A 15,500-nucleotide genomic window follows, 5' to 3' on the forward strand; every position below is an offset into this window, starting at 1 on the left:
TTCTAGAATTTTAACTACAATTAAAATGTAGGTTAAAAGTAGACACTACAGGTAAATAAATAAGGTTATCAATTTAACTAATCAATATCACCATGGTATTTCACCAGTTGATCACTTAAATGAAGTCAATCATTTTTGATATGACAAGTTTTTCTGAAAATAGATTTGTAAGGATGCAATTGAGACTCTTATTGAATAAGTGTTCAATTGCATCCATTTACAGAACATACATCTTTCAATTGGATGGAGCAAGGCGTACAATTCTTGCTCATTTCGTTGACATATTAGTATCAAATGTTTATACTGAGAGGGTTTATTTGATGTGTATGACTACATAAATAAATAAAAAGATACTGTCAACAGCCATTAAAAAATTATAATTGTTTGCCATGTGTTTAGGAATAAAATGGTCGATAAATCAGATGAATGAAATATAACCAACACTCAGAATATGAAGAAAATAGAGGAATAAACCTGGAAAGTCTGATGTCTGTAAGTGCTGCTGAAGTGGAGATTCATTGCTAAGAGTAAAAAAAGTGTGCTTATAGTTATCACCATGACATTTCCAATTGCATTTATGTCAAATTTACGAACACACATTGGTAAAAGAGTTAGACAAAGCAAGTCAAATAAACACCTATGTGTGTTTTAAAAGTGTCTAGTCATTATTCTGTAAGAAGACATGTTATGGAAGCAAAATAGCTAAACATCGCACATTTGGCCAGTGCATGAGTGTCTGTGTCAAGTGATCACAAAATAAATACAAATAGTATAATAGAAGTATAAAGAATCTGAAGATAAGTGACCTTCATAACTAGTAGCAAAATAAAAGATTCCACATGAATGTTAAGTGTGTAAATTCAAAGAAGGGTCTGGTCAGATGACCTGAAGGAAGCTGTGAGTGCGCACAATGTGCCTGGAGACGTCTGTGGCAGGTGAAATAGAAATTCTAACACTTGAGTGCACACTTAAACGGATAAAGGGAGTTTAGAAAAAAAGGCTAAAAGCCTCCATCACTTCTAAACAAGACATTGGTACCCCAAACACAGTGTGTCAGCATCTTTAAACACCGGAGAGAAGGGGAGATGACAGAATCGTTTTGACAGCCAGTTCACATGTAACATCTCCGATTCATCCACCTTGGGGAGTTGCTGGGCAGTTCTTCCCCGCTGCCGGAGGAAAACGGGCCCGTGTGTGATAGCAGAGTGGGCATGGCTAAGCTTGTGCACCGCGCCACTTATTGATCAGTCAGACAGGGTGTCAGTCTCCGCAGCCCAGAGATACAGCGGCCAAGCAGTAGTTTTCTATGTCTATTAAGGCGTCCGCTCTGTGTGTATTGATTGGGAACAACGCAACACTGGGAATTGTCATCAAAATGCCGATTTACAAAAGGTTGAGCAGGCGGTGGTGAAGTCTGCACGGTCCAGGCAGTATGGATTTGTTGATGCCGTTCCCCAGCGGTGCTGGATAGCAGACAGATGCTGCAGCTCAGGAAACACTGAGGCGTCCGGCCGGGCCTTTGTCTCGCCCTGGGAGCTTTCACCTCACGGTACACGGGTACATAAAGCAGCTTTACGCCATGTTGATAGATGGGAAAAGGCTGGACTACATTACGGCAACAGCCTCAGCCAGAGCACAAACAAATGTTCACTAAACACACTCAGACTACACCCGCGCAGCCCCTCCCTGCAATTGTTTGCTACAGGGGCAAAGCTTTTACAAAAAGGGGCCAAGGTCAAGATTCCCCCTTGTGAGACCAACATCTCCATTAGCTCTCAGTTCACTGGGGTATCTCTCCCCCTGAAGGTATCAAGATATTCTTCTTCTAGACTTGGTTTAGACTGGCACCATCAGTGAGAGAAGAAGAAAAAGAAGACACAAGTGAAATGAGCTCCACTTCACGAGGACTTTTCTACTAACTTCTAGCCATGCAGATACTGTAGTTCAAGTTTCATCTATTTAAGGTGTTGAGATGTCTGACTTTAGATTAGTGCTACCACACTGTTACAAATCTTTGAAAACACAGATGAGTTATTATCACCAAAAGGCAGGCCTTTGTCTGTCTGTCTGTCTGTCTGTCTGTCTGTCTGTCTGTCTGTCTGTCTGTCTGTCTGTCTGTCTGCAGCAACTCTCTGGGCCCATCAGCATCCAAGAGAGGAGTATGGAAATACAACTGCAGATGATACAGTTCAAGATTTTGAGCAACAACAAAGGCCACTGTGTTTGATTGAATAGGAAGGAGGATTCTGCAGTCACTGAAAGAGATTTTCACAAAAGTGTGAATCAGTGCAACTACTGGAGGACCTTTAGCATAAAGACATACACAGACAGGATGTAACTCTTGGTGTTTACATGAGAATATAACAACAATAAAGACTTGTGCAAAACATGAAATACTAAAACATCGATCTGTGAGGAACTTAAGGGAAATCAGCTAATAAAATATGATGCAATGACATCAATGAAATGACCTAACATAATGTAACGTAGTTGTATCAGCTACTTAAATCAGATAACATAAAGGGGGCTTTCTGATTAGGTTGTGTGTTTTCATGCATAACAACATTACAACAACAACTTTTGATGAGGATATGTGTGCTTGGTGTTTGAATGCAAGTATTTCACTTGTGATGCAGTACTAACATTGTGTGGTATTTACTACTGAATCCCAAATAAAACCATGACATCTTTACATGTATTATAATCGATGGATCGAATAGTGAAGCAGCAATCACAAGGCAAATCTGGATGTTACACAAAATATCTTAAAATCAAATTCATGTGCCTGGCTGAGAAAGCAGCAGTGCAGCAGGAGCGGGCCCCGAGGGAGGGGCCCTAAACATGGCAGTTTTTCTGGACAAGCACAGGGGGGCCGGGGGAGGCTCTGGGCAGACTGTGGATGGAGGCCTCTGGGGGGGGCGCAGCCTGGATAAATAGTTCACTTAGAACCTCTTGCTCTCTAAGAGGTCACCAAGGAGATATGGGAGGGAAAGGGGACATGTGGAGGCTTTATCTGCTCTCACAGGATGGCTGCCTGTTTGTATACTACACTGCTCCATAAATAAGTGCTGCTCTAGCTGCAATGATACAGTCAATCTCATTCCTTTCCTTTTGATCAAAAAACAAACGTATTCCACTGTATCTTGTGTTACGATACGATACGATATACTTTATTGTCCCCGTAAGGACATTTGTTCTGGACTCCGTCCTGCAGTTCCGCATACATGTACATATACAAACATAGTAGACATACACATATCATCAGTCATACACCGTTTGAACAAACACAATACACAGGCGCACATACTGACAATGGCGACCCATGGCCAACATTTAAAAAGTACATTTCATTACATTTGACTACATTTCATTTCATGTGAATGTTAAGAAGCTTAATGGACATAGGTAGGAATGAGTGCTTATAGCGGTTCAGCCTGCTCCTGGGAACCTGAATCTTCTACCAGAAGGTAGGAGCTGGAATTCTGGGTGGAGTATGTGGGTGGGATCAGACACCATTTTGTTTGCCTGTCTGATAATGGACTGCTCGTATATGTTTTGGAGAGATGGGTGTTTTTTAACCCCCATAATTTTCATAGCAGTCTGTAGCAGGCGAGCGATCTGTGACTTTGACTGCACTGTCAAGTTACCATACCAGGCAGTGATACCATACCTCATGATGCTCTCCAACACTGCATGATAGAACAGTAACATGAACTTCTGGTGTTCTATTAGAATATATCAACAAATAATAAGCTACATCTAGGAAAACATAGACAAGTACATTTAAAAATGATAAACTACGATCCTAGCTCATCTATTGGAGCTTGGACTTTTACCAGAACCATCCAGCAAATGAAATATAAATGGAAATGTGATATCAGTGACCTGAGATACATGTGTGCCTCTGAACACCGCCGACCGCTCCCCACATGCCTGCACAGAACACAGACTGTCATACAGTATCTGCACCTGACCTGAAGACTGCTCAGGATATGTATCCATGGGAATGGATACTTTAGATAGGCCACCTAATAAACGTACATGCTACTATAATGTGCAGGTGGAATGCAGAAGACCGTGGGTCACATTTCACCATAGGAACATTGATCTCTTGATACATGATAAAGGATATGCTCCGTAAGAGTATAAGTGCAAGGCATAAGGAAACAAATGAAAATGAAAGTCTTTTTTTTACCTTTAGGAGAATAAAGTTGAAAAGTAAAACATATCGTTTCAGTTGCAGGAATAAGACATAGAGTTTTTTTGCGCAAAACGAAATACAAAATAAATACTTCTTTCTCTAATTTGCCCTTTATGCCTGGCTCTCTGCAGTGATACAATGTAGTGTATACTATTATAAATATATTTGATAAGATGTTATAAACATTAGGGCATCAGCATAGTTAAAAAACGATGTTCCTCTTTGCTCTTCCTTCACGGTTTGAAATGGTTTGTGAAAAATGACATCACATACTTCTGAAGCAACATCTGCATCTGTTGACTGGTGGGTTGCTTGATTCAAATATTTTTGTCTAAATATCAGTGTATAAGAAATACTGTACTTGAATTAGACTTGAAATGATTGAATCCTGTGACTTTTACTCAAATATATCTAAATATACTTAAGTATAAATCTGAACCCTTATTTGAAAAGGATCTATGTGTGCATAAGGTGTTGGATGTGGATTGACAGCCCTCCAGACAAACAGTGCCCTCCTGAGTTTGAAAGTGATTACTGCCTTTTGTCACACATCCGAGCATTTGGATTCTTTGTACTGAAAAATCATCAGCAAATTAAGATCCAATACCGATTGTACTGATTCGATTTCCATAAAAGCAGAAATGATTAACTTTTATTCTGGCTTGTTTTCAGTTCTCAAATAATTCATTTTAGGCCGCAACGCTCATAAGATGTTGTTGAAGTCAGAACTGAGGGGTCTGTTCTACAAATGGTTGCTTTCCAAGTGAATAATTGAAATATCATACAAATAATTTCAGAGAGAAAAGTTTGAAATAGTGTCTCTTTGTTTTTAAAACTAAAGGCGGACTCACTAGCTTTTATCTGGAGCTTTCGAAAGCCTTCCTGAGAGGACAGAGCTTTTACCAATCTCTGTATATTATTTTCTCTCTAGCAATTAGCCTAAACAACTTTCATTGAATTGCTGTATTAGATGATCTGCTGTATATCAGAAATGAAAAAGAAAAGATATTATCAACACGAGTGATCCTAGATGTTATTTACTCTCGTATTTCCTGTACCTGGGATCCACTGTCGAAACAAAACCTCATCAGCCAGCAATTAGGAATGACAAAATCAGGGACAAACATGGAGAGAGCAGCAGTGTGTTCTGTGTTTGCTCTGTGGCTTTTGTCTACGGCTTTCATCACACAGCAATACAGAGAGCAAACCTGAGCGGCAGATGTCGGCTAAATCCGACCGTTCAAACACGTTTCTCTGCCTATTCATCTCAAATCAGGACGTGAGCTGCTTCTTTACTGAAGCAGGAAGTCTGTGATTGTACTTCTATTATATTACACACACACACACACACACACACACACACACACACACACACACCACACACACACACACACACACACACACACACACACACACACACACACACACACACACACACACACACACACACACACACACCAACACACACACACACAACACACACACACACACACACACACACACACACACACACACACACACACACGCTGCAGGGACAAAGATGATCCAAGCCTTTGTGCTTACACAGCGCAATATGTTGTCGAAACACAATCATGGAAAGGCATTCCTAATCCTTTTCTGTACAACAGGCTTTTCCATTTAATTAGGAAGAAAAGTTGGCACAGGTGGATTTATTGGTCTAACTGTCAAATCACAATGCGGCTCAGATCAGTGCTGCTCATGTTTTATCTGCAATAACTACAAACCATATTATATTTAACCTTTTCTCAGATCAAACTGTTGTGTAATGTACAGAAAGATACCAGTCTATTAGGTACACTATTTAAAGGGGCCCTATTCTGCTAATCTTCATGTTAATATGTAGTGTCTCTACTTTAAAGAGTCCTCTCCTGCTGATGTTCAGGTGTATATCAGTATGTAGTGTCTCTACTTTAAAGAGTCCTCTCCTGCTGATGTTCAGGTGTATATCAGTATGTAGTGTCTCTACTTTAAAGAGTCCTCTCCTGCTGATGTTCAGGTGTATATCAGTATGTAGTGTCTCTACTTTAAAGAGTCCTCTCCTGCTGATGTTCAGGTGTATATCAGTATGTAGTGTCTCTACTTTAAAGAGTCCTCTCCTGCTGATGTTCAGGTGTATATCAGTATGTAGTGTCTCTACTTTAAAGAGTCCTCTCCTGCTGATGTTCAGGTGTATATCAGTATGTAGTGTCTCTACTTTAAAGAGCCCTCTCCTGCTGATGTTCAGGTGTATATCAGTATGTAGTGTCTCTACTTTAAAGAGTCCTCTCCTGCTGATGTTCAGGTGTATATCAGTATGTAGTGTCTCTACTTTAAAGAGTCCTCTCCTGCTGATGTTCAGGTGTATATCAGTATGTAGTGTCTCTACTTTAAAGAGTCCTCTCCTGCTGATGTTCAGGTGTATATCAGTATGTAGTGTCTCTACTTTAAAGAGTCCTCTCCTGCTGATGTTCAGGTGTATATCAGTATGTAGTGTCTCTACTTTAAAGAGTCCTCTCCTGCTGATGTTCAGGTGTATATCAGTATGTAGTGTCTCTACTTTAAAGAGTCCTCTCCTACTGATGTTCAGGTGTATATCAGTATGTAGTGTCTCTACTTTAAAGAGTCCTCTCCTGCTGATGTTCAGGTGTATATCAGTATGTAGTGTCTCTACTTTAAAGAGTCCTCCCCTGCTGATGTTCAGGTGTATATCAGTATGTAGTGTCTCTACTTTAAAGAGTCCTCTCCTGCTGATGTTCAGGTGTATATCAATATGTAGTGTCTCTTTAAAGAGTCCTCTCCTGCTGATGTTCAGGTGTATATCAGTATGTAGTGTCTCTACTTTAAAGAGTCCTCTCCTGCTGATGTTCAGGTGTATATCAGTATGTAGTGTCTCTACTTTTAAGAGTCCTCTCCTGCTGATGTTCAGGTGTATATCAATATGTAGTGTCTCTACTTTAAAGAGTCCTCTCCTGCTGATGTTCAGGTGTATATCAGTATGTAGTGTCTCTACTTTAAAGAGTCCTCTCCTGCTGATGTTCAGGTGTATATCAGTATGTAGTGTCTCTACTTTTAAGAGTCCTCTCCTGCTGATGTTCAGGTGTATATCAATATGTAGTGTCTCTACTTTAAAGAGTCCTCTCCTGCTGATGTTCAGGTGTATATCAGTATGTAGTGTCTCTACTTTAAAGAGTCCTCTCCTGCTGATGTTCAGGTGTATATCAGTATGTAGTGTCTCTACTTTAAAGAGTCCTCTCCTGCTGATGTTCAGGTGTATATCAGTATGTAGTGTCTCTACTTTAAAGAGTCCTCTCCTGCTGATGTTCAGGTGTATATCAGTATGTAGTGTCTCTACTTTAAAGAGTCCTCTCCTGCTGATGTTCAGGTGTATATCAGTATGTAGTGTCTCTACTTTTAAGAGTCCTCTCCTGCTGATGTTCAGGTGTATATCAGTATGTAGTGTCTCTACTTTAAAGAGTCCTCTCCTGCTGATGTTCAGGTGTATATCAGTATGTAGTGTCTCTACTTTAAAGAGTCCTCTCCTGCTGATGTTCAGGTGTATATCAGTATGTAGTGTCTCTACTGGGACATGTCTCCATGCTTTAATGTTCAAAAAGCTCTTTATTGTTCTCATACTGTCTGTGCTGCAGCAACTCTTTTCACCCTCTGTCTAAAAGCCCAGTCTGCTCTGATTGGTTAGCTGTCCCGCTCTGTTGAGATTGGCCAACCAATAGGAGATGTCTCGCCCCTTAGCCTATCATGTACAATGTGTTGACGCGCTAGCAATAGTAGCCTTTGCAGACCATTTACATGCACATAAACATATAGAACACACTATAGGAAAGGGAAATCCCCCAAAAGCACAATATGGCCTCTTTAACAATCATAACACTGAAGCATGCTAAGAAAAATAGTTAGCAGTCATATACTTGTGCTAAATATATTTGAAAAATAAAGACAAATGATTTTCCAAACTATCCCTTTAAAATATTTTTTTTTCACAAATGTTACAACAATATGGAAATACATGAACTGCTATTATGATCACAGACTGTGTTTTTGAACAAATAGTGCAGTGTGGATGTGTAAGTGTGTGCTCGAAGCACCAACACATATGATGGACTTTCATTGGATTATAGAACTATTCACAGAGGGGTGTCACTTATTTGGGGTCTTTATCACTATTTCTTTTGTAAACAGGACTGAGAGTGTTATTGGACTAGATCCTTCCAGACAGTTCCAGGTCACTACGAGTGCTCTGGTTTAATCCTATTACACGTCAAGCACAAAGGGAGATAAGAGGTTTATGTTTGGGCTCCTTACAAACTGAATGTCTCTCTCCCTCGAGACACCCGGAGTTACACATTGGGTCATTTTGAAATTGGTGCTGACCCTATAGCCGCAAAAGTGTCTAGAGTTGATAATAAAGACGTATTGATAATGGGATTGCCTACGAGGACTGAGGAGACTCTGATAGTGGATGAAGATGAGGTGAATGACATAATCCAGAGATGGGTAAGTCTACAGTTTTCTATCACTGTAACACAATTTAGCTGAGGCAATCATGCTTAATATCAGGTATCATGTGTGACCTTCAAGTGGGGGGGACTTGAGCAGAAATCAACCATATAACACAACTACTTTTACACATGAGTGGCTGGTGGTCTGGACTGTATTTCATGCCATCCTACTTATTCACTAAAATTACATATCTGCAGTGGTTGAAGAAGTATTCAGATTGACTTAAGGCACTAAAGCCACACATTAAAATGCATTTTGAACTCTTAATTAACTAACTTTTTATTATGGATTAAGATGCAGATTAATGGATTTGATTGATTGATTTCTGGTCTGTTTAAACTCTGAAAAAATTGATTATTAGTTATTTCAAATACATTAGTTTGATTAAAATAACTAAAAGAAAAATCAAGAAATTACAATTTAGAAGATGGAAACATGAAATGTTGTTTTAAATTGACAAACAATTATAATGAAAAGTTGCTCTTGTATTATAACTCTTCATATATTTTGTGTGTACATTTATTCATAAAGTAAGTAGGTTTAAAAACATTTAGAAAATGTAGAACATTTTAGATCATACTGGAACTATAGTGATAGAAAAATACTTTAAAAAAACGTACAGTACTTGCGTAAATGTAATACGTACCATTCAACCCTTTGAAATGTCAATCAAATAATCTGGTTTAGTAAATATTTGTTTCATATGGTTTTTGGGTGAATAAAATCTGCTGATATTTGTTGATAACAAATAATGACTCCATCTTGTATTTAGCGAAATACTCCAGAAGAAAAGTTGAAGCCAGAGGATTATCAGCAATTCAAGAATTTCGGATCTGTCTGTCTCACTGGGGGTGACGGTGCACAACTTCTGAAATTCCTTCAGGATGAGGAAAACCGGGTATTTCTCCACAGATCTGCTCCTTCCTCTATCCCTAGTACCACTCACACCTCACACATATAAAGTGACAGTGACATTCAGTGTTAATCTGTCATACAGCTCTAAAAGCACACACGCATCACACCACAGCCTCCTGAGCAACAACAGCCACACACAGCGCTACTGAAGCAAACAGCAGCTAGGCTTTGCTGAACATTAACGTGCAGACACTGCTCCGTGCCTGCTGGCCTCCTGACCTGGAGGTGTAGGGAGGAAACAAGCAGATATTCAGTCAGATTTCTCGCTCCACTGATAACCCTCTTCAATACGGCACTCCTCTAAGTGCCCTTGGGTTGTCCCATCTCTCCACGCTTCACAGATGTTGTGTGCAGCGTACTTTTAGAAGCATGTGTCATTTCTAACTGCGTCCTCTTTCGGAGCCTGAAACACTCTCAAGGGGTTCAAATGATTGATTACCAAATGAGAAATCCCCGGCTTTAAACATGGACATAGAGAATACAACTTGGAGATGGAAGTGGTGACTTGTTTTTTAAGCCAAAGCAGTTACCAATATAAGCTGCATGTCAGTGATGTAGTATGTATATCTGGCTCTACGTTTTTTTCCAGTGTGGCAGTGGAGCTTTTAAAATGTAGACCTAACTATGTTTGGTTAGAATATTTTTCGTTCAGATTTTCCCTTGTATCATACTACTTAATTCTTTCCAGACAATTTTGAGGAGATTATTTGGAACATTAGCTAACATTAAAGAATAATGATTGTTTTTTCTTGCACTTATAGGGTTTAGTGAAGTCTATGGGTTGTGTTCTTATGACCCCTCTTGTAAATGAAGTGGTTAAAAAAGGGAAGAGTCTAGATCACTGTCAGGTTGCCATCACACACCTGACTATGGTATGTACATGAATTCATCCACACATTGAAACACGCTTCCTATACGTAGGTTTAACGTCTGTTCTGATGTTTAGACTTGCAGCCCGGATGAACTCATGCACAGCTTGCTGGAACTGATTCAAGACATTGATCCAGGGGCCATTTCTGAGACCATATTAACTCTACTACCACATCTTCAAACAGGTAACACAAGTCTCAGGAGATGTTATTACCTACTAACACATGCGCAACCCTCCGAGGAGTAGTGCTCCAAAAAAAAAACACTACAGTAAAACTTTAAATTTCACAAAATGTGACACCTGTAAAAAGGGAGTTGGTGTCCTATCACAATAGTCAGTCAATAATCTTAATTTTACAAGGTTAAATATTACACTGGTTTGGATCATTCATGCAAAAAGAATCACACTTTTATGTCCTGAAGAAAAAAGACACAATGTATAGTATGGTCTTATGGCAAATTCAAAAATGAATGTTTCAGCCATTTGGGGAAAATGCAGGCATTGTTAATTTCACAGGCTTGAAAACGTTTTTAAAGTGAGGCATAATGGTCAAAATGTCTATTTTTTGTACGTGTATTACACAAAATAATCATGGTAACACTATCAATCATGCAGCGTAATGGAGTAGTACTCAGGTGCCAGTTCATTAGAAGGGATGTTTCTGTTATTAGCCTACCCACATGGATTTATGTGACCGAAATAATAGAAACACCTGAAACACCATAATGCAATACAACTCAACAGCAGCCTCCAAAATCACCATAAACATCTTTCAACAAAAGCTAGACATTATAACATTCATGAAGGGAGGGTTTATTGCACAACTGCAATAGTTTTGCCTGTGGCAGCTTATGGTAAAGAGTATATGTTTTATCTCTTGATGTATTCATGGAGTATGGCTCCCCCTGCTGTACACTAATGCAAACATCGTCCTGTGTGTTGCAGTGCTGCTGCATCTGGAGGACAGCAAGGCAGCCAGGCTGGGCTCTGCTCTGCGCGCCCTGCAGCAGCAGCTGTCCCGCCTGCCTGTGCCTTACAGCTCGCAGCAGGAGGACGAGGATGAGCACGGTCTGTGTCGCTGCTACAACGCCCTGACCAACTTCACAAAGCCTTTCGTAGAGGAGGTGAAGAGGAAGATTGGCAGCTCCGTCACCACCTCTGAGGATGAGGAGCTAAGGACCGAGCTTCTCAAGTTGTACGTTTTTTTTCTCCGTTTGGCTGTGGTAAAGGCAGAGTTAACAAAATGTTTCTTCTCTGTTTGTATTTTGATGAATGTACTTTATTTATCATTACAATTGATCAATGCAGTTATCTTTGTTCATTGTTGTCTGTTTTAGTTCATTTGTTTTGTTTCATTATGTTGAGATAAGACACTACAGGTGAATGGTGTACCTCATGTAACTAACTGTATTTTTTGGTAATTTCACTTTTCTAAAATGTTATGTTTAAATGTACAAGTTTGGCATTATTTAAATATCTGCCAATTTGAAGCAGAAATGTAAAGTCATTTCTTGCTCAGGGTATAATAAAAAAAACAGAACTTAGAAAGCGGCCTTTAAATATATGTTTTGTAAACAGTGCATTGAAACAACTACATGTTGGCCTATAGTGTCTCACGTTAAAAATACACATGTTGGTGTATAGGCAAAATGAAACCACTGTTGCTAATGCCTCTCTGCAGCTGCATGCGGAGCTTGAGGGAGCCTTTGCTTGAGGCTGAACTGAACAGAGACAGAAAATCCTCACTGTGGCTCTTTGCAACAGAGATAATGGTAAGAGCAAGTTTTCCATAAATGGGAAAGCATTTAAACAATGAGTGTCGTGATTGAATGTCACTGTGCATCACTGCAGGTCACACTACCAGCAATCCAAGAGTCTCTATCAGAGCTCCTGTTCTTCAGCCCTCTGAAGAAAAGCCCCCAGACGGACAGCAGTGAGTCCAAGGAGTCCAGAGCGTGTCTGGCTTATTTACTGTTCGTCCAGCTCATCACCATCGACAGCTTTCCAGCAGTATTCAGGTGAAACACTGAAAAACCATATAGTGGTCACACTGATGATGCATTCACTGACAGTCACCAAGAAGTCCTGTCCATTTTGACTGTCCTGTGACAAACAATTGACATTGTATTGTTTCCTGCTGTTCCAGTCCTGTATTTGTTCTTCAATGCAACATGGAATACATCAATCAACTACTCAGTAGGTAAGCTGTCAGTACAGTAAGACCTGAATGTAGTAATGCTTTTCAATTCGTTTGTTTTTTTAATGATCTGTAATCTTGTTTCATCGATAGCAAAAAGGAATCACACGTGCTCAAAGGACTGGTAAGGCCACAACAACATGCAGTCAGTCTTAGAGGTGTAATAAGTCAAAGTAGAAAATAGTCTATGGTTGTTTTTCATGGACATAACTGTGTATTTTCACTCAGGCACTGTATGAAAAGAGCTTGGAAAATGTGCAGGACAACAGCCTTCCGGTGAGCCTACAGGATCTGAAGAGCTTCTATAGTGCACCACAGGTATGACAAGCAGCCTCAGGTTTCACTCAGGAGCAGGTTTTCTGCAGGGGTGTTGTGATTTTGACTGGCTGACCGTACTTACATATGTATATATATCCATAACAACTAGACCTGTGTTATATATTTTCTTGAGCTGTTACATATTGCCAAATGTTTGAAACCATTTTCAATCACAGAGAAATTCTTAATTTTAATCAATGTTCAATTTCCTTTGGCCGCCTGTAAACACTTTGTATGCCCTAAAAGCATGATTCAGCATTATTGCGGTTTGCCAGAAGTGTTCATACATTTACATTTTGAATATACAGTGTCTTGATCTGGGTCATTTTAAACATATATTTTAACCGGAGTATTTTACTTCACAACACTCTTTTGTTTGTGTTTTATTTGAAAGACTCATGGAAGAAATAGCATATTGTGTGTTTAATCAACTATTTGGGTACTTTTGACCAATCAGTGACTTGTGCTGTGCTGAAATTCACAGAACCTGCGGCAAGTTTTAACCGATTGCCCAATGCAGCATTTGGTGAGTAAACAACAATGCTTGATTAGGATGTTCATTGTATATCTGTGGTACTGTAAAACACAATGACGTGGTTACTTTTCTTTTTTGTGTGATCGCTGCTTCCCCAGAGAGAAACGGGACTACAGGTTTTACAACTTTTTATCGATAAATTAGATTCTGAAGCAAAGCACAAGTTCTTCAGGTGAGAGAATCATTAGAGAAGGAACAGTATACCAAATGTTCATGTTTCAATAGCACATATTCAAATGTAAAATAAATGACTAAATATCTATATTTATATTTATGGATAATCTAATAATTAATATTCACATTTGTGCTGTTTTCATACTATTTTTTGGATACAATTGTAGTTGTTCACCCATTAGTGATCTCATGTAAACATTGTTTGTAGTTTTAAATCAATACGTCACAATTGTTCACCAGTGTCAAACTATTGCAAAAGTTGATGTACCTCAATTTTAGGGAAGAAATCGGATTTATGTTTGATTTAGTCTTTGCTGTATTATTTGATTATTTTCTGCATTTGCTGACGTCTAATAACAAAGGTTATATTTTCTGTTGCAGGTGCATGTTGAAAACCAGCCACCATGCAGGAGTGGAGAGTTACATAGTAAAGAACATCAGGAATCAGGTTGAATGTTCTATTAAGGTAAGATAAACAAAGTCTCACAAACATCATAATAGTATGTTAAGCAATGTTTTAGAAATTCCTGCTGCTGTATTCATGCTTATTCATGATAACCTAATTCAGTGTTTCAGCTGGTGACATTTTTTGAAGGTGTTAAATCCTTCACTCTCCTCCAGCAGGGTAATGCCAATAAATGGTTTCTGGGGGAGGAGCTTCTGCCGCTGTTGGGACTGGTGTTGTCTTTGCCACAAGGGGCTCAGACAGATCTGCTTAACAGTATGGACAAGTGAGTGATATTGAATAGTTTAACATATGGACAGATCTGTTTATGTTTAAATTCAGAGTCTAGGCATAATTCGTGACACAATTTATTTTGGATGTGATGAAGTTATAGACATTTTGGCTTTCCAAAAGAGATCGAAAGACAGAGAGATCTGTAATTGTGAGAACTGGTACACATTAAGCAGACTAAGTCCTGTCTTCTTTTGTATCCAGGATAATGGAGAGTCTGAATCTTCTACGCTACCTCCTTATCAGGGACACAGACCTGAGGAGCACTGTAAGTCAGTCTAATGTATTACTTAAGACTACTCTCCTGCCTGGTAAATGCCCAAAGCTGATGATCGTCTCCTCCTACCTTCAGATTGTGTGGGAGAAGCTGTGCAGGATCAAAGATGAATACCTAAAAATGCTGCGTGTGTGCATCAGCATATCAAGAGGATATTATACTGCTGAACTGAAGGCACTGCGGCAGGATCAAAAGATAAAAGCCAGAGGTACAGTATAGCTCCTAATCTGTGTAACAAAATGACGTTGAAATAACCTTGCATAGAAGGTGATAAAATACACTGTGGAATATCTCTATGTTCCGCCCCAGAAGCCAGAGATGCTGCAGGATCCAGCAGATTAGTCAAAAGCATAACGGTGAAAAAGGAGAAAATGTCAAATATGTCCCCAGAGGTCCAGCACCAGGTACAGAAACAGTCTTTCCTATTAATAATGATTTGGATTTGAACCTTTGTAGGATAAGCAATCTGACTATTCTCGTGTGTCACAGGTGTTGCAGAGTGCTTTGGTCACATTTGACCTGATGGAGAGTCTTATATTCCGCATTGAAGAGATCACAGATGAAAAGCAGAAGAGCCAAAAACTAAACTGAGGTGTCACTTCTGACTGCTGGGATATTTCTATGAAGGTTTATTTGATGTGCTCTGCTTGACCAATACAAAAAGAATGTAAAAATAGAACAAACTGTGATAAACATGGATTTAAATGTGCTTTTGTATAAGGCGTGTACTAGTTAGCATCAAATAAAACAACACAAGT

At 39.3% G+C, this 15,500-nt stretch overlaps 1 protein-coding gene across 1 annotated transcript; it reads left to right on the forward strand.

The window, feature by feature from the left end:
• The first annotated feature begins 8,638 nt into the window (after positions 1–8,638).
• On the forward strand, positions 8,639–15,430 carry LOC117490953 (glomulin-like). The gene is made up of 18 exons (XM_034140737.1): positions 8,639–8,713; positions 9,492–9,617; positions 10,396–10,506; positions 10,581–10,689; positions 11,451–11,700; positions 12,187–12,277; positions 12,357–12,523; positions 12,652–12,705; positions 12,796–12,826; positions 12,931–13,020; positions 13,505–13,546; positions 13,654–13,727; positions 14,111–14,195; positions 14,351–14,460; positions 14,670–14,733; positions 14,818–14,950; positions 15,052–15,146; positions 15,232–15,430. Exons 1-18 carry the CDS (start codon positions 8,639–8,641, stop codon positions 15,331–15,333), a joined length of 1,809 nt encoding a protein of 602 aa, XP_033996628.1. The 3' UTR covers positions 15,334–15,430.
• Positions 15,431–15,500: the final 70 nt, after the last annotated feature.

Source organism: Trematomus bernacchii, unplaced genomic scaffold (assembly GCF_902827165.1).
Source record: "Trematomus bernacchii unplaced genomic scaffold, fTreBer1.1, whole genome shotgun sequence".
Taxonomy (NCBI): Eukaryota; Metazoa; Chordata; class Actinopteri; order Perciformes; family Nototheniidae; genus Trematomus; species Trematomus bernacchii.